Source organism: Zingiber officinale, chromosome 3A (genome assembly GCF_018446385.1).
Source record: "Zingiber officinale cultivar Zhangliang chromosome 3A, Zo_v1.1, whole genome shotgun sequence".
Lineage (NCBI taxonomy): Eukaryota > Viridiplantae > Streptophyta > Magnoliopsida > Zingiberales > Zingiberaceae > Zingiber > Zingiber officinale.
Window position 1 is genome coordinate 144,902,746 of NC_055990.1, and position 19,747 is coordinate 144,922,492.

The 19,747-nt window shown below is 41.0% G+C and overlaps 2 protein-coding genes across 2 annotated transcripts; one reads left to right on the forward strand and one right to left on the reverse strand.

Annotated features, from left to right (window-relative positions):
• LOC122050741 (protein ALP1-like) lies at positions 1–8,612 on the reverse strand. Its single transcript, XM_042611624.1, has 4 exons — positions 8,418–8,612; positions 833–886; positions 499–724; positions 1–407 (listed from the first exon to the last, which is right to left on the reverse strand). Exons 1-4 carry the CDS (start codon positions 8,610–8,612, stop codon positions 1–3), a joined length of 882 nt encoding a protein of 293 aa, XP_042467558.1.
• Positions 8,613–9,264: 652 nt separating this feature from the next.
• Positions 9,265–12,590, forward strand: LOC122050742 (WD repeat-containing protein 44-like). The gene is made up of 7 exons (XM_042611625.1): positions 9,265–10,830; positions 10,912–11,002; positions 11,094–11,251; positions 11,324–11,375; positions 11,459–11,541; positions 11,632–11,725; positions 11,908–12,590. The coding sequence occupies exons 1-7, from the start codon at positions 9,265–9,267 to the stop codon at positions 12,549–12,551; spliced, it is 2,688 nt and encodes an 895-aa protein (XP_042467559.1). The 3' UTR covers positions 12,552–12,590.
• The last annotated feature ends 7,157 nt before the right edge of the window (positions 12,591–19,747 follow it).

Consider the following 19,747-nt stretch of genomic DNA (forward strand, 5'->3'; position numbering starts at 1 on the left):
TTACAACCACTCATTAGTTTGAGTAATATTTGTAACATATTCTACTTCATCATCTTCATCACTTTCCTCATCCTCACTCTCCTCTTCTTCTTCCATAATTAATTCTTGAGGGTCAAAACTCATAAACTTGCGGATTAAGTTGTGTAGAAGGCAACACGCAATTATAATGCGAACTTGGGTTTGAATTGCGAAAAAGGAAGGCGATGCAAGGATCTTCCATCTTCCTTTCAACAGTCCAAAGCATCTTTCAATTACATTTCTTGCTTTAGAATGCTTCATGTTGAAGTATTCCTCCACTGTCTTAGGTTGATGGCCATCAAATTCCTTGAGGTGATACCGTTGTCCTCTATATGGTGTAAGAAAACCATTTGCATTGCAGTATCCAGAGTCCACCAAATAATAATAACCTTTCAAATTGAAAGTTAACTTTTGGTTAAGTTGCACAAGAGTAAGATTAATGGAATTTTTTCACAAACGGGAAACTACAACATAATGTACCTCGCGGGACTCTTAGACCATGAGGCCTTGAGATTGCATTTCGAAGCACACGACCATCGTGTGTCGAGCCCTCCCATCCAGGCAATATATATATGAATTGCATGTTTGGGCAGCAAACACCTAAGACATTTGTTGAAATACATCCCTTTCTTGTACGATATCGAGACTTCTCTTCACTAGATGGTGTAACTTTAATCAATGTCCCATCTAAAGCTCCTAGGCAGCCCTACCAATTCCAAAAAGAGATTTTTAGCAACATTTAGAATTTGGTTTGATTACAAGACAAAATTTTCATATTAATGTGATATATATTTTAATTATATTGTTAAAGTACCTGAAAACACTTCCATCTCTCATCTTGACAATCTTGAGTAATAGGCTCCGACTTCTTAAGCAAAATATCATGTAATCTCATAATTGCATAAAGAACTTGATGGAATCGCCTACTCAAAGTTTCTCTACTCCGTGAAAAAAGTAGACTAATTGTTCTACTTTTTTTATGGTGAGCCAAGGTGTAAATAAACATTGCCACAACCTCCTCTATGGATGTATTCTTACTAGGTTTTAACCCCCCAACATCTTTACCATATCACACAATATTCTAAAAGTATCCCTGTTCATTCGAAGCTCACTAATACAAGCAACAACACAGTCCATAGTCAAACTAAACATCCACCTCATTCGACTAATAATTTTCTCTTCCTTAGTTTTGATCTCATAAACTTTATTTCGAAAATACAAAGATAGGACTACATAATAGATGGAAAATAAGAAAACCAACATATTATTGGTTGTTTGTTGAAGCTGTTGGTGCAACCTTAGGTCAAGGTTGACCTGACTCGAGTTGACCTGACTCGAGTTGTATTTTGATGTTTGACTTAGGAAGATTGTTGGTGCAACCTTAGGTCAAGGTTGACCTAGTTGAGTTGTATTTTGATGTTTGACACTCGTGGAAGAGTTGTATTCTTGATATGGGACAAATGTTTGGGAGATTATTGGTGCAACGTAGGTCAAGGTTGACCTGGTTGACCTGATCGGGAAAGAGTCCAAGTATAGAGACTTAGCAACGGAAAAAGTCCAAGCAGGGAACTTGGCACTGGAAAAGTCCAAGCAGGGAGCTTGGCACGCGAAAAGTCCAAGTATGGAGACTTGGCACTGGAAAAGTCCAAGTATGGAGACTTGGCACGGAGAAGTCCTAACTGGGATGTTAGGCAGTGTGGAAAGTCCTGGTGAGTGAAGCCAGGCAGTGGGAAAGTCCTAACTGGGATGTTAGGCAGTTGGAAAGTCCTGGTGAGTGAAGCCAGGCAGTGAGAAAGTCCTAACTGGGATGTTAGGCAGTGTGGAAGTCCTGGTGAGTGAAGCCAGGCAGTGGGAAAGTCCTAACTGGGATGTTAGGCAGTTGGAAAGTCCTGGTGAGTGAAGTCAGGCAGTGAGAAAGTCCTAACTGGGATGTTAGGCAGTGTGGAAAGTCCTGGTGAGTGAAGCCAGGCAGTGGGAAAGTCCTAACTGGGATGTTAGGCAGTTGGAAAGTCCTGGTGAGTGAAGCCAGGCAGTGAGAAAGTCCTAACTGGGATGTTAGGCAGTGTGGAAATCCTGGTGAGTGAAGCCAGGTGGAAGTCCTGGTGAGTGAAGCCAGGCAAGGGAAATCCAGATGGGTCAAGGTTGACCAGACATCTGGTGAAAAGTCCAAGCAGGGAGCTTGGCACGGGAAAAGTCCAAGTATGGAGACTTGGCACGGAGAATACCAAGTTGGAGACTTGGCACGGGAAGTCGGAGAGAGCTCGGTAGCTCGGGAGCTCGGTAGCTCAGTAGCTCGGGAGCTCGGTAGCTCGGTAGCTCGGTCTCCGGACGAAGTCGGAGAGAGCTCGGTAGCTCGGGAGCTCGGTAGCTCGGTAGCTCGGTAGCTCGGTAGCTCGGTAGCTCGGTAGCTCGGTAGCTCGGTAGCTCGGTAGCTCGGGAGCTCGGGAGCTCGGGAGCTCGGGAGCTCGTAGCTCGGTAGCTCGGTCTCCGGACGAAGTCGGAGAGAGCTCGTAGCTCGGTAGCTCGGGAGCTCGGGAGCTCGGTAGCTCGGTAGCTCAGTAGCTCGGTCTCAGGACCAGGTAGGATTTAGGGCTGGGAGCTCTAAACCTGGATCAGTCTGGTGACCGATCAGGAGTCGATCAGAAGTCGAACAGGAGCGAGGCGCAAGAGGGGTTGATCGGTCTGGGGACCGATCAGCACAAAGCCTGATCGGTCCCCCGGACCGATCAGGAAGTTCCCTGATCGGTCTGTGGACCGATCAGTAGGTTCCCTGATCGGTCCACAGACCGATCAGGGCACTAGCCGTTGCGACGCAACGGCTAGATTTCTTCTGTGCTTCTTTCTCCGCAGGTGTAAAAGGAGGCTGAGAGCTTCTACATTGAGAACTACTTCTTCTTCCTTGGATTGAAGCTTCTGCTTCTGTGCTCTGAGGTTCTGAGCTTTGTTGAGCTCGCTTCCGAAGCTTCGCGTGAGCTTCCAGTCGACGGTCAGCTGCTGCTGTTGTCCGAGAAGTTGTTGCTTCACAGGCAGTCGACGAGAAGGCGAGTTAGTGTTTGTACATTGTTCTTGTCTTTCTACTTGTATTTCTTGTACTCCTTCTTGTTGTTGCAAGTTTTGTGGTAGGTTTCTCCACCCAGAAGGAGTTCATATTAGCCGGTTTTCCGGGGACTCATCCACCGACGGATTGACTGGACTCGTCCACCTTACGGACACGTCGATGGAGCTTCTAGACTGGCCAGAACAGGAAAAGGTGAAGTATGCCTCCTTCTGTCTGACAGGAGACGCATGCATATGGTGGGAGAGAATCAGAGCGAAGCGCCCAGTGAGCTAGATGACATGGGCAGACTTCGAGGGAGAATTCTTCGAGGAGTTCTTCCATATGCGAGCCACAAACCACGGAGGAACTAGTGAGTAGTGCTCTGATCACCGAGCACTACCAGAACAGCATCAAGCAACAGAAGCAAGCCTTCTCAGAGTCCAAGGGACAAGGAGGCTCAGGTGCCCAGAAACAGCAGGGCCACCGCTCACATGGCTCTAACGGGAAAGGGAACTCTAGCAACAAGCGCAAATCAGGGAGTTACCCAAAAGGACCAGCTAGCAAACAGCCCAGCTATCCTAAGTGTGCCACTTGTGGGAAATTCCATCCAGAAGTTTGTCGCAAGGGTACACGAGGATGCTTTGAATGCGGACAGGAAGGGCATATGACCAAGCAATGCCCGAACAAGACCAGTTTTCCTGCACCACAGCCGATTCAGTACGGAGGTCAGCCCGCACAGCTCCATCAGATGCAGGCAGCTTTAGATGGTCCACATATCAGCCAGGGCAGACTAGAAGCCCCCTCAGCTACGACCAACGTGAGGATCTATTCACTGACCAGAGAAGATGTAGCGAATGCCTCGACAGTTGTTACAATTCATATTAGTATTTTACAGCAAAGTACAACTGTCTTATTCGATACTGGGGCAACCCATTCTTATATAACCAGGGCGTTCGCCGATAAGTTAGCAATACCTCCAGAGGTACTCAGTAGTCAGTTTCTAACAACATTACCTTCGGGAGAAGTTATGGCATCCACGCACTGGTTCAGAACAGTGCCAGTCATGATAGCAGACAGAGAACTCTTTTGTGATCTGATAGTGCTAGACATGACTGACTACGATGTCATATTTGGAATGAATTTCCTGATCAGATACGGTGCCTCCATAGAGTGCCGTAAACAGAAAGTCATATTCCAACCTGAAGCAGAAGCACAGTTCGAGTACATCGGAGAACCCAAGAGAAAAAGGGCAAGTTAAGTCCTCGATACGTAGGACCCTACCCCGATCATAGAGAGAATTGGGAAGGTAGCTTACAAGCTAGACTTACCTCAAGATATGTCAGCAATACACAATGTATTTCATGTCTCCATGCTAAAGAAGTGTATTCACGACCTTAGCCAAGTGATTCAGCCTCAGACAGTGTAGATCCAAGAGGATCTTAGCTATGAGAGCAGACACAGATAGTGGACAGAGCAGACAAGATACTAGGAAACAGAGAAGTGTCATTAGAAAAAGTCATCTGGTAGAACCAGAAGCACGAGAAAGTTACTAGGGGAGCGTGGAGACAGCATGAGACAGAAATATATCCAGAATTATTCTAAGTTCGAGGACGAACTTTTTATAAGGGAGGGAGAATTGTAACGACCCAATTTTCCTTATTTCGAGTTCCAAATGTCCATAAAAATATTTGGAAATACTTTTAAAATATTCTAGAGATTTTTAGGAATTTTTAGAGTATTTTTATGTAATTTTTGGAGGTCGTTTAATAGGGTTACAAAAAGAAAGAAGTTTTGACAAAAAAATGTTGAAGCCGGGTTTTGAACCCAAGACCCCGGACCCGAATCCGGACTTAGCCAACCAACTAGTCTGGAAACGTTTTGTTAATAATAAATGAGATGAAATGTATATGATGTAGAACATGGTAATGGAGAATAATAAGAAGGAAAATAAGTTGAAGAAGCTGGGTTTCGAACCGAGCTCCTCGGCCCGAGCAGAACTCGGCCCGACCAACCGAACTGTGCTCGATTTGTTAACTAGATAGGAGAACAAATATATTTAAGCATAAGTTGGAATATTTAAAATAAAATGGTTGCAGCTGGGATTCGACCAGCCGCGGGTTTGTTAATAAAACCCGAATCAAGTTGTATTTAAGCAATAGTTAGTTAACAGAATATTAAAGTTATAAGAAGAGAACTTAGGTTTTCCCCGTGACAAAAATCTTCTCCTCTCCTCCTCTCATGACGGCGTTTTTCCTCTCGAGCGAAAACAGAGACGAAGCTAGGGCTTCGTCTCCGGCGGTCGGCGAGCGTCTTCTTCCGTGAGTTCTTCGTCGATCCGAGGTCGCTCGTCAAGAAGGAAGCCGTGAGCGAGGAAGAGGCCCCGATTTCAAGCTCACCCGAGCCCTAGAAGCACTAGAAGGTTCCTCCTTCGGCTGTGAATCAAGGAAACGAAGGTGAGTTGCTTCTCACCTGCAGTAGGATAGCTCCGAATTTCTTTAGTTTCTCACTTTTCTTCCGAAGCACACGTGAACCCTAGTTTCACATCTTGATGCCGTGAACCCTAGTTTTTCTTCACTAAGCAGAATTACTTCACTTTGTTGTCGAGAATTTCAAAGAAGGGAAACAGATTGTGTTGTTTCGAATTGTAGTTTGGATTCGGTAGAGTTTAGATCTTGTTGCTTTAGAAGCTTGCTGCCGTGAGTCTTCAGGGAAGAATATGCATGATTAAGTTTGGTTTTTGGATGCCCTAACTAATGTTTCGAGCATGAACAGTTTTAAGCTTAAGGTTGAGTTTTAGTTCCTTCCTTTGTATTCGGATTTTTCCTATGGCTTCCAGATCATGCTTTATAGAATAGGGTAGCTAGGGACCTATTTGCTTGATGCTTATGTTCTGTTATAGCATGCTTAAAGGTATTTATTTGCTTGATGCTTGTGTTCTGTTATAGCATGCATGTCCTGAATTTAGTCTTGTACATGTGCAGATTGATATTTCATTTATATCATTGAAACAAGCATTATAAAGGTTTTAATTCCAGCATGTATTAGTTTTGTTTTGTGCTATTTGCTGGATATGAATAAGCATGCTTTTATTAGCAAATGCAGAACTTAGTTGAGTTCCTTTCATTGCTGTTTAGTATTTCCTGATGAAGCATGATATACTGTTAATTCCATGCAGCAATGATTCCTTTATTTTCTAGATTCTATTGCGTGCCTAGTAGTTGAATTGGTTTTACAATCACAGCATGCTTAAGTTGTTCTAGTTTCTTATTTGCTATTGGAATAACATGAGCAGTCCTATTTTTATAGCATGCAGATTTTAGATAAGCTTAGTATGCAGATTTTGATAAACTTATATGCAGATTTTTATTAAGCTTTACACGCAGATTTATGTTAAGCTTTGTATACAGATTTTCAGTACGTAGAGTGTGTTCTAGTGCACCCCAAGTGCTTGATAAGATGCTTAGCTCAATATAATGCTACAGTAGGCATTTTAATAGCTCAGTAAATGCAGTAGAAGCATTTAAAATAACTTATTTAGTCTTGCTTCAGCTTATATGGGACTACGGTCCAATGGGTGGGCTCCCACAGTCGCCTCTAGGTTCAGATAACCTAGTTCTAGGTTCAGATAACCTAGTAAAAGCAAGATAAGAAAATTAGCTATGAAATCAGTATTTTATTTTCAGCAATGGCACTGTACTGGATTAGATATCCATTGGGTTGGGCTCCCACAGTCGTCCCTAGGTTTAGATAACCTAGTAAACCCTACTAGACTCGGAACTTGCAATCCCGGGTTTAGTTAGGGATGCGCGCACAGCAAGTACAGTTGCCGGGCCCATCAGCAGCATGATTATTATTTTGATCTATTATGTAAATAGTTTTCAAAACTTCACAAATTAGTTATGTGAATACAAGTTAGACTCAGTTTAGCATTAATTAGTTCAGCTTATGTATTAGTTCAGTTTCCTGTTGATACACATGATAGTTCCATGATTAGCTATACATGTTTAGTAATTCAGTTAGTATGATTCCTTTATTGCTATTTATGAGCATGATTAGCTATACATGTTTAGTATTTCAGTTAGCATGATTTCTTTGCTATTTATGAGCATGATTAGCTATACATGTTTAGTATTTCAGTTAGTTAGATTTCTTTGCTATTTATGAGCATGATTAGCTTTACATGTTAGCTTTTTAGTTAGTTCCTTTGCTATTTATGAGCATGATTAGCTATACATGTTTAGTATTTCAGTTAGCATGATATGATTTCTTTGCTATTCATGAGCATGAGTAGCTATACATGTTAGCATTCAGTTCTAGCATGTTTTTATTTATATACATGCATATCGAGATTTTGTGAGTAGGATAGCGCTCACTAAGCTTTTAGCTTATAGATACTATTTTCCTCCTACTGCAGATAAAGGAAAAGGAAAAGGAAAAGTATAAGAAGGAAGGCGACAAGGAGATGCTGTGACAGTGTGTGTGATGCCAGGACTATGGAGAGATCCAGAGTTCGCTAGTGAATTTTCAGGACCTACCTGTTTAGAGTTTTAGTTTATGTTATTATGAAGTTGAGATTGTAATTGAGTTTATTTCCGCATTGTAGTTTGATACCTCCTATTGTTGGAGTGATATGGTTGTTTGCCATTGCTAGAGTAGTTTCATATTTTTATTGTGCTGTTATACTGCGTGGTTGTGAAATTATATGTTCCAGCCGCCTGTGGCTGAGTATACATGTTATGTATCACAGTTTGGGGTCACCGGTACAGGGGAGACTCTGCCGAAATTTTTTGGTAGGGTTTCCATATGATTTTTAATCATACCGGTTAAGTAGAGTTAGTAGTCAAGTAGCGTCCACCTTTAGAGAATAGTAGTAGTGTAGAAAGGTGGGTCGTTACAGATGAGTTGATAATGTGAGCATGATTTTTTTCTATTGTTATCCTATTTCATTGTTCTTATTTTCTCAATTTTATTCCTTTTGTAAGGGTGGTTCTCTCCATCTTTAAGTAATTAGACATACTTTTTATGTTTCTTTATTTTTAAAAATAATTTTGAATATATCTATTTTTTAGCTAAATAAATAGTAAATTTATTATTGACTTGAGGTATATTATTATATCTAATAATAATACTCTATTTAATACAGTAAAATTTATACTTCTTTGAATTAAGTTATCAAAATATGAATATAAAAATTTAATTAATAATTTTACATCTAAAAAGTGAAAAAAAAATCAATTTTATAAAAATAATATTTTAATTTGTTAAAAAAAATTAATCCATATTTGGTCTGAATGAAAAAAAGGTGAGAATTTTTTTTTTTAAATAATGTCAAAAGTCTAAATTTTTTTTTTCTACCTAGGACCTCGAATAGCCTTGAACCGATCTTGGAGTACGCCGACGGCGATGCCGTGTTTGGCAAGAAGATGGCGATGAGCTGGATGCACCAGCTGGACTCGACGGGGAAGCCGTGGACGATGGTGACGATGGCGACCGACAACGCCTCCCACCACAGGGTGAACAGCGCGGCAACCCCAACGATTGACAAAGTAGGAGCCATACTCAGGAGATGTTGTGTCCACGGTCGTAGAATTTGTTTGGGGGGGGGGGGTGAGGGAGTCGAAGGAGCTCTCCTCATCGGCCTCCGCCGCTGTGTTCATGCATCATCTTCTCCACCCCATCGATGACGTCAAGTTATCCTTCTACTTTTCCTTTCTTCTCTTCCTCTGCTTCCCTATTTCCCACTCCTTTCCTAATCTATTCTTGAATCAGAATTTTTACTAATAGATAGGATCCCATAGACTTTATCCTGTTTCAAATTATTAAAAATATATTTCTTCAAGAATTATTATTTTTCAATATTATTATTCTTCTTAATTATGTTTCAAATATTTAACATTTTTATTCTTAAATCGAACAATTTTCTATTTTTTTTCTAGGCGTTAACGTGACCTTATATTTAATACAAAGGGATGGTTTTTGAATGCCTAGTCACTTGAGGATCATCTTGGCCGTTGGATTGTCTCTGCCAGCGTGATCCGACCGTCACAGGGCGAAGCAGGAGGGCCGAGAACTGGCCCGAGGTGTTCTCGCGCCCTCCCATGGCGCCCGCCCTCCATGGACTTCCGCTCCCTTGTCTTATTGCTTCGCCTTTCTCTCCTCTCTCTCTCTCTCTCTCTCTCTCTCACTCTCTCGCTCTCCCTTCCACTTCCATGGCAATGACCTCGCCGGTGAAGCCCGAGAGCCACAGCCCAATCGAGGCGGAGGAGAAGGAAGAAGCGGCTAAGCATGAAACAGGGGAGGAAGGGGAGGAAGAAGAAGACGACGACGAAGAAGATGACGAATGCTTCTTCGAGTCGTTCGACCGCGTCCCCTCGAAGGTCTCCTTTTGTGTCGATCTCCCCTCCGACTCCGACGACGACGAGTTCGACGACGTCCGCATGTCCTTCTCCTCAGCCGTCTGCCCTACCGCCGACTTGCGGTGCGCCACCTTCTCACGCGAGGAGTTCCTCGCCGAGCACCGAGACGACCACGACGTAGGAGGTGAACGGAAGAAACCCGCTGATGGTGGCTTCGATTATGACGTGTGGATGGACGAGCAGATGCCGATCAAGGAGCGCCGCCGGCGCCTCCTCCAGGGTATCGGTTTAGCTAGCAACAAGAATTTGGCCGCAGCCACCCTGCGCCTCCGTGGCAGCATGCGTGGCAGCATGCGTGGCAGCATTCGGAAGCCCGCCGTAGATGCACCTGCCGCGCCGCTGCCTCCCTTGCCGCAGTCTCCTCAGGAAGCCACGCCACCGGCGCCCTCGCCTGCACCGTGTTCTGCGACGGAACAACCAGCCCTGACTAGATGTAGGTCCGACACGGCGCTGGCAGTGGCTGAGACACGGCCTACCCTGTTTCGCACTGCGTCCGCGCCTGCGGCGCTTTGCATCCTGCGGGACACAACCGAAGGGGAGGACGGCGGAGGAGGCACCGTCGCCGATGAGAACAAGAACATGGATGATGGAAAGGAGATTGCAGATGTGAGCAAGGACGAGGCGAAGGGACGATTGAATCTGCCGGTGAGCATGGAGGAATTCGAGCGCTTCTTTGGCCACTCGCCGATCGTCAAGGAGCTCATGCGGCGGGTGAAGCTCGGCGGCGGCGAGAAGAACAGCAATAAGGCCGTCGCCGGAGGCAACAAGCCCCCAAAATCAGGGAAAGGGAAGAAAGGCGGCGGCTGGCTCAAGAACATCAAGTTCGTCGCCAGCACGGTCGGTCTCATCTCTGAAAAAGAGAAAGGCGGCACCGCCTCGACCAAGTCTGCCTCCTCCGCCACCTCGGCCACCTTGGCCACCTCCACCGGCGAGAACCCCTCCTCTTCGGAGCTGATGAAGGTCGGAAAGTACGGCAAGTCAAACAAGGAGCTCACCGGTCTCTACATGAGCCAGGAGATCCAGGCGCACCAGGGCTCGATATGGACCATCAAATTCAGCTGGGATGGCCACTACCTCGCCAGCGCCGGCGAGGACACAGTGGTGCAGGTCTGGCAGGTCCAGGAATGCGACATCTTCTCGTCGCCTCTCCGGCGGCAAGAATCCCGCAACCAACGCTCGTCCCCCGCGCTAGGCCGACCACCATCGACGAAGAAGACCAAAAGGACCAAGAGCGCGAAGAGGACGCTCCCCGACTACATCGTCTTACCGGAGGTCATCTTCTCCCTCTCCGACAAGCCGTTCTGCTCCTTCGAAGGTCACAAAGAAGACGTCCTCGATCTCTGCTGGTCCAAATCTCAGGTCCATACACACAAACTCCCCAATCTTTTCATTCCGGTTCTCAATCCGCGTCAAGATCTCAGATCGCTCCTGCATTTCCAGCATCTGTTATCGTCGTCGATGGACAAATCAGTGAGATTATGGGACATCGAAACCAAAACCTGCCTCAAACTCTTCGCACACAACGATTACGGTAAGGCGACGAAACAAAACAGAGTTCTTGTTGATCGCCGGCTCCATTGATTACTGATAACACAGTTCATGGTGTGATGCAATCTGCACAGTGACATGCATCCAGTTCAATCCAGTTGATGACGGCTACTTCATCAGCGGCTCGCTTGATGCCAAGGTCAGGGTTTGGAGTGTGCCGGAGAGGCAGGTGGTGGATTGGACTGATCTCCATGAAATGGTCACTGCTGCCTGCTACACTCCTGACGGTCAGGTACAAGCAAAAAAAAAAAAAATCAAAATTTTTTTCTTTTCATAAATTAACTTTTAGTTCTTCATATTGAAGGGTGCTCTAATTGGATCACACAAAGGGAATTGCAAGATCTACAAGATCACTGGTTGAACTATTCTCTATATTTTCTTATGCTTTTCATGCTGATCAAAATGATGTTGTTGACTTGTGTTCCTTGTTGTGTGGTAGATCGTAAGCTTTCTCAAGAAGGACAGATTGAAATAAAGAACAAGAAGAAGAAGAAGCAGGCTCCAAAGATCACTGGTTTTCAGGTAGGTGTTCTTTCTAATGTTGAGTTTATATATGTTCTTATAAATTATGAGTTTTATTTTTATTTCCCCTTTTTGTTTGAATTTTAACAGTTTGCTCCGGATAATCCATCTGAAGCGATGATTACTTCAGCTGATTCACAAGTTAGAGTGTTTGAAGATCAGAAGAGGATTCATAAATTTAGAGGTATAAACTTAGAACAGTCTATAAATTTGAATGTTATCATATTTTACTTGGGGCAAGCTGTGATATTTGGTGTTGTAGGGAGTAGAATGAACTTGTAGGCAAGTGTAGGGGCAAAATGAAAAATTATCATACGGTTAGATTTTGTTGTCGACGGTTCCAATCTTGTTTTTGGCGGCTTGCAGGATTCCGGAACACGAGCAGCCAGATCTCGGCGTGGTACACGGTGGACGGCCGGTACGTGGTGTGCGCGAGCGAGGACTCGCACGTGTACGTGTGGAAGCGGGAGGCGGCGGCGGCGGCGGCGAAGGGCAAGAGCACGACGCGCTCCCACGAGCACTTCTTCTGCAAGGACGTGTCGGTGGCGGTGCCGTGGCCGAGCGCCGGGAGCACCTGCGCTCCCCTGTCCCAGATGCCGTCGGCGGACGAGCAGCCGCCCCTGGCGGCCACCGACTCGCAGAGGTTGACGGCGTCGTCGCTCGACCAGGACCCGTTCCCCAGCGGCCGGAGCTCCAGCTCGCTGCCGCCGATCCCGAAGAAGAGCCACTCGGAGCAGGAACTGTCGAGCTTGGACGAGGCCGGGCCGGGCGGCGCCGGCGGGTCGCTCTCGCCCTCGGCGGTCGACGGAGGCTCTGCTTCGGCGCCGGAGGACAATTCAGTGTCGACGCATCTCTCGGAATCCGTCGCCGCGTCGTCGGCTCCCTCGAAGGCCAAGGGATCGGCCGGCGGCGAGCAAACGAACGCGTGGGGGCTTGTTGTGGTGACAGCTGGACTGGGCGGTGAAATAAGAGTATTCCAGAATTTCGGCCTGCCGGTCCGCATCAAATAAATATAAATTCAATTTAAATACGATTTGAATATCAAAAATAGAAAGAAAAAAAAAACTGGCAGATTATTATTTTTTATTTAAAAAATGAACACTTCAAATATAATTCCATGCCATTTTGGAGTTTTAGATTAACAGTGTGCTAAAGAAAACCAATGTAACAATATAATCTCATGTAAAAGTTTTGTTGCATAAATAGTTTCATGATTCTATATCTATTTTTAGTCTTATCCTTTAATTTTAGTTTTTTTATTTTTCTTGATTTAATTTAATTCATTTTATATATATATCTCCTTAATAATGACATGAAATTTAAAGTATATTCTAGTTGGTCGGATTCTAGCTATTTAGTATTGTCATTTTTTTTAGATAAATTTTACTTGCTAGAATCTAGTCAACTAAAAAATGAATTGTAATACATCTCATCTTAAATTGTAATTAATTATTAATATAAAGAGAGCTAATTTTACTTTAATACATTTAATAACAATCTTAAAATTATATTCTAACCAGCCAGATTCTAACTATTTAGCATTGTCTTTTTTTACGGAAAATCTTGCTGGCCAGAATCTGGTCAGCTAGAAAATGGATTATAATGCATGCCATATTAAATTGTAATTAATTATTAATATAGAAAGATATAATTTTACTTGAATACCCTTAATAATAGCTTTAAAAATATATTCTAACTGATTAGATTCTAGTTATTTAGCATTATCCATTTTTGACAGTAAATCTTGCTAGCCAGAATCTGGCTAGCTAGAAAATGGATTGCAATGCATGTCATCTTAAATTATAATTAATTGTTAATATAGAGAGAGATAATTTTACTTAAATATCCTTAATAATGATTTTAAAAGTATATTCTAGCTGTCCAGATTTTAGCCATTTAGCATTGTCCTTTTTTACGGTAAATTTTGCTAGCCATAATCTGGCTAGCTAGAAAATAAATTGCAATGCATGTCATCTTAAATTATAATTAATTATTAATATAGAGAGAAATAATTTTACTTGAATACCCTTAATAATGACCTTAAAAATGCATTCTACCTGGCCAGATTCTAGTCATTTAGCATTATCCTTTTTTTTACAGTAAATCTTGTTGGACACAATCTAATGATTTTTGTGATTGTTGTTATACAGTTTACAAGGATTCCTATAAATAGTGCATAAATCTTAAACCTGCTAAAATTGTAACAAAATTTTGTTATGAAAAATCGCAACAAAATTCTATTATGAAAAACTGTAACAAAATTCTGCTATATAAAATCGTAACAGAATTTTATTATAAAAAATCTTAACAAATTTTTCTTCCATGTCATCCATCACATTAGCCTTTATCTAAATATCAATTATCTGTCAACAATTTCCACCTTGGCGAATATTCACGCCTTCAAATAATACGAGTATTTGAATAAAACTCTACCTGGATCTTTGGGTCTGAGCTTCCTTCCTCTAACATCTAGAGATATGGATCAAGTTCAAGCAATGCTTGAACTTCTCTGTGATCACTGCTTTGTCAGCATTGTCTACAGTGTGAACATTCTCAAGTTGAATTTCTCCGGAAGTAATCAACTCTCTGATCTTGTGAAATCTCACATCAATGTGTTTGGTTCTTGCATGATACACTTGATTCTTTGCCAAATAGATAGCACTTTGACTATCGCATAATAACTTGACTTCACCTTGTTGAACACCCAGTCCTCTGACCAACCCTGTAAGCCATAAAGCTTCTTTCGCTGTGAGCAACATGTACTTCCTCCGATACTTTTTCTTCTAGTGCTGCCATTGGTGATCTATTAATGAGATAAATATCATGTTAACTGTTTCTGTCCAAAAATTCTTTACTAGCTCTGCATTGAGCTTAAGACATCTTGTCTTTTTAATGATTGTCTTGTTCAATCTTTTCGCTACCTCATTCTGATGAGGTGTCTTACGAATCGAGAAATGTCTCATTATTCCATGTTGCTCACAAAATTCTTGAAACTTTGAATATGTATACTCAGTCTCATTATCTAACCTAAGACATTTGATATTCCTTCCGGTGTGGTTCTCCACTTTAGTTTTCCACAATTTGAACTTTACAAAAGTTTCTTATTTGTGACGCATAAAGTATACCCAGACTTTCCATGAGTAATCATTAGTAAAACTCACAAAATATAAGTGCCCTCAATGTAATAATACACTGGCTAGTCCCTAGAGATCCGTATGTACGTAATCCAGAATCCCCTCCGTCTTGTTTGTGTTGGAGCAATCTAGGTGCTCTAGGTTTTGATGTTTAGACAAAGATTTGAGTTAGGTTTATTGTTGTATTTGATATGTATTATGAGTGTGCAGGATACATGTACAACAAGGAAAGTCCAAGTGTAATCTTGACAAAGGAGGAAAGTCCAAGGATGAGTCTTGGCGGTGTAAGTCCAAGCATGTAGTCTTGGCAATGTAAGTCTAAGTGTGACTTGGCAATGGATGAGGTCCTGGAGATGAGGAGCCTCTTGGCAAAGGAAGACCCGACAACAAGGACAAGACCGAAGGAAGCTCCAGAAGGCAAGACGTGAATGATGGGGAGACATCCAAGGGACGTGAGGCTGATGGAGGAGGCTAGAAAGCTAGGTCTAGTTTGGTTGGACGAGGACGAGTACTGAGTGAATATACTCAGAGGTCAAATCCTAGGGTTAGGGTTTGACCAATTGACTGAGGTAGGACACAAAGTGTTTTTGTGCCCGACGGCTGCAAAAATAGTCGCTCGACACTGTAGCAGTCAACAGGTGTTGTAGAAGTCAAACGAATACTGTAACAGTCAACCGGTGGTACTGTAGCAGTTACTATAACAGTCGACTGGTACATTGTAGCAGTCAACTGATGCACTGTAGTAGTCGATTGGTGCACAGTATCAGTCGATTGATAGTCGACCATTAACTTGTAACGATTAAATTTCACTTAGGACCAGTCGACTTATAGTTGTACCGGCCGACTGGTGGCGGGAAAACACTTGGTGTTTTCCTCCCGAGCTCTATTTAATAGAGCTCGGGGTGCTTGGATAATGTTGACGAAATAGACTTGGTTAAAGCCTATTAGAGTTTCCCAATCTCTCGTGTGATCAGTGTACTTGTATTCAAGTGTTTGTGGCGAGGTTTCTCCACCGACAAGAAGCTTGAGATAGTTGGAAGTTTTCTCGGGAGTCATTCATCGACGGAAGGGATCATCCACCTTACGGATAGCCGTAGAGTAAGAGCTTTATCTCCGAACCACGTTAAAAACTATGTGTTATGTTTGTTTTCTCTTGTTAGTATTTATTTTTTTATTCCACTGTGTGCACTAACCATTGTAGGAAGTGACGTTTTAAGTGAGATGTTATTCACCCCCTCTAGCGGACGTCAAGGTCCTAACAGTTTGTTGTCGTCTTGAATTATATTTTGCTCTATTTCCTAAGAACATAGAATTTGTAGAATTCAAGCTTGCACGTCTTGACACCCTTCAACAAATCTCTCTTGTGAAGTTCTAGCATCCCATGTTCACCCATATGCCCTAGCCATATATATCACAAGATAGTACTGTCTGATTCAGACTCCACCAATGTGACTCCACCTACAACTGTAGTCCCTATCAACTTGTAGATATTCCTTGCTATCTTTTGTTCTTTCATTATTGTTAGAGCTCTCTTGCTGATCTTCATCACCCCACTCACTGATTTGTATTTGCAACCAATATCATCTAACGTGTCTAGTGAGATCAAATTTTTCTTTAGATCTGGTATGTGTCTGACATCACATAAAGTTCTGATCATACCATCAAACATCTTGATTCTGACGTTCCCTATATTGATAACTTTACATGACGTATCATTTCCCATTAACACTGAACCAGAATTCACTGTCCTATAAGTGTCAAACTAATCCTTGTTTGGAGTTATATGATATGAACATGTAGAGTCTAAAATCCATGCATTCATCAGCTACTCCGAACTCGACATAACTGGTAGCATATCTCCATCACTACTCTTTGAATTTTTTTCTTTAACTATATTTATAGACTTTGCCGAACTACCTTTATTCTTTGCAATATATTTCTTTATCTCTGGACAATCTCTCTTGATAGGATCTTTGCCTCCACATTTATAGCATGTTATCACCTTCTTCCTTCTCGACTTAGAACGAGTTTTGTTGTCGTTACTAGATCGATGTTAAGATTTGCTCCTACCATGCTTTTGGTTTCTATTTATCACAAATCCTTCTCCCTGAGAAACTTCATCACTTGTTTTCTTCCTTTTGTGAAAACCTAGCAACACACCTGTGATTTCCTCCAATTTGAGAGTTTCCTTACCCCACATGAAAGTAGTGATCAAATTCTCGTACGTAGGAGATGAAGGTAGAGAATTCAACAACATCAGCGCCTTGTCTTCGTCTTCGATCTTCACATCAACCCGCTTCAGATCGCTCATAATCTGGTTGAATACGTTGATGTGTTGGCTTAGATTGATTCTTTCTGTCATCTTCAACCTGAATAATTTCTGCTTGAGATACAACTTGTTTGTCAATGACTTTGACTTATACCGACTTTCTAGATTTTGCAAAACTACCACCGGTGACTCCTCATTCATGACATGGTACATCACATCATCTGTAAGACAAAGCCTGATTGTTGCTACTGCCTTTGTCTGAAGTTCTTCCCAATCTAATCTCTTCATGCTTTTCGGTTTCCTTTCTCTTAGCACCTTTATCATGCCTTGTTACACCAACAAGTTCCTGACTCTTCTCTGTCATAATCCAAAGTTTTTGGTTCCATCAAACATCACTATATTAAACTTCACAGAAGTCATCCCTGATATGTTGAAGAAATATGTCAAAACCTGTAGCTCTGATACCATTTGTTGCACAAAGAAGGGGGCAACACCTCTCAACTTCATGGCTCGGAAGAAGAGGAAGAGAAAAAGAGATCGCGCGAAGCAATAAGATAAAGACACACAAAGGAGAACAAACACGAGGAAGGAGAAGAAAAATAAGAGAAAGAAGAAGAGTTATCGTGGTTTAACGATGTGTCTACTCCAAAATGATCGAAGCTTTATTAGAATTCTTTCTACACAAGAGAATCAATCACATCCAATGATTCTTGTGATTATTGTTGTACTATAAATTTACAATAATCTCTATAAATAGTGCATAAACCCTAGATTCGATAAAATTGTAATAGAATCTTGTTATGAAAAATCTTAATAGATTTTACTTCCATGACATCCATCACATTGACCTTCATCCAAATATGAGCCCACCTACCAACATTATTAATATATAGAGAGATAATTTTACTTGAATACCCTTAATAATGACCTTAAAAGTTTATTTTAACTAGTCAAATTCTAACCATTTAGCATTACCCTTTTTACAATAAATCTTGCTGGGCAGAATCTGACTAGCTAGAAAATGGATTGCAGTGTATACCATCTTAAATTGTAATTAATTATTACTAGCGAAAGAGATAATTTTACTTGAATACCCTTAAATATGACCTTAAAAGTGTATTCTAGTTGACAAGATTCTAGGCATTTAGCATTGTTCTTTTTTTACGGAAAATCTTGCTGGCCAGAATCTGGTCAGCTAGAAAATGAATTACAATGCATGCTATCTTAAATTGTAATTAATTATTAATATATAGAGAGATAATTTTACTTGAATACCCTTAATAATGACCTTAAAAGTTTATTCTAGTTGGTCAAATTCTAACCATTTAGCATTACTCTTTTTACGATAAATCTTGCTGGCCAGAATCTGACTAGCTAGAAAATGGGTTGCAATGTATACCATCTTAAATTGTAATTAATTATTACTAGCGAGAGAGATAATTTTACTTGAATACCCTTAATAATGACCTTAAAAGCATATTCTGGCTAGCCAGATTCTAGCCATTTAGCATTGTCCTTTTTTTTTATGGTAAATTGCTGACTAGAATCTGGCTCGCTAAAAAATGGATTGCAATGCATGCTTCTTAAATTGTAATTAATTATTAATATAGAGAGAAATAATTTTACTTGAGTACCATTAATAATGACCTTAAAAGTATATTATAGCTGACTAGATTCTAGCCATTTAATATTATCTTTTTTTACAGTATATCTTGCTGGCTAGAATCTGGTCAGCTAGAAAATAGATTACAATGTATATCATCTTAAATTATAATTAATTATTAATATAGAGATAGATAATTTTACTTGAATACCCTTAATAATGACCTTAAAAGTATATTCTAACTGGCTAGATTCTAGCCATTTAACATTACTTTTTTTATAGTAAATCTTGCTAACTAAAATCTGGCCAACTAGAAAATGGATTGCAATGCATGCCATCTTAAATTGTAATTAATTATTAATATAGGGAGAGATAATTTTACTTGAATACTCTTAATAATGACCTTAAAAGTGTATTCTAGCTGACAAAATTCTAGCCATTTAGGATTATTCTTTTTTTACGATAAATTTTATTGATCAGAATCTGGCTAGTTAGAAAATGGATTGCAATGCATGCCATCTTAAAATGTAATTAATTATTAATATAAAGAAAGATAATTTTACTTGAATACTTGTAATAATAACCTTAAAAGTGTATTCTACCTGCCTGGGGTTAACGTCTCCGCCATGCACTTTCCACCTGTGTACCTGCATTTACCTCCCTCCATATCCGTGGGACCAGCTCTAGGGGGGCCACTGATGTGGCGGTTCTACATTTTTTTTTTCTTAAAAGTGTATTCTAGCTAGTTAGATTATATCCATTTAGCATTGTCTTTTTTTTACAGTAAATCATTCTAGCCAGCTAGAAAATGGATTGCAATACATGTCATCTTAAATTATATTTAATTATTAATATAGAAAGATAATTTTACTTAAATACCCTTAATAATGACTTTAAAAATGTAATCTAGTCATTTCCTTTTTTTTAAAGCCTATAGTTTAGGACTTATATCTTAAAACTAAGGGTTTAAAGTTTATGATATAATTTATTGGGTTTAGAAAGTGAAATAAAATATATTAGGTGTACAATATAAGTGGATAACATATCATTTCTCTCTCTCTATATATATATATACAGATTTGATATGATGTAACAACTCATGAATATTTAGTATTATTTTTTAAAAAAAATTTAAGACATAGTATTTAGTATTGAATTGTGCAATATTTAGGTGGAAGGAAGAAGGAAGTGAAAGTTTAT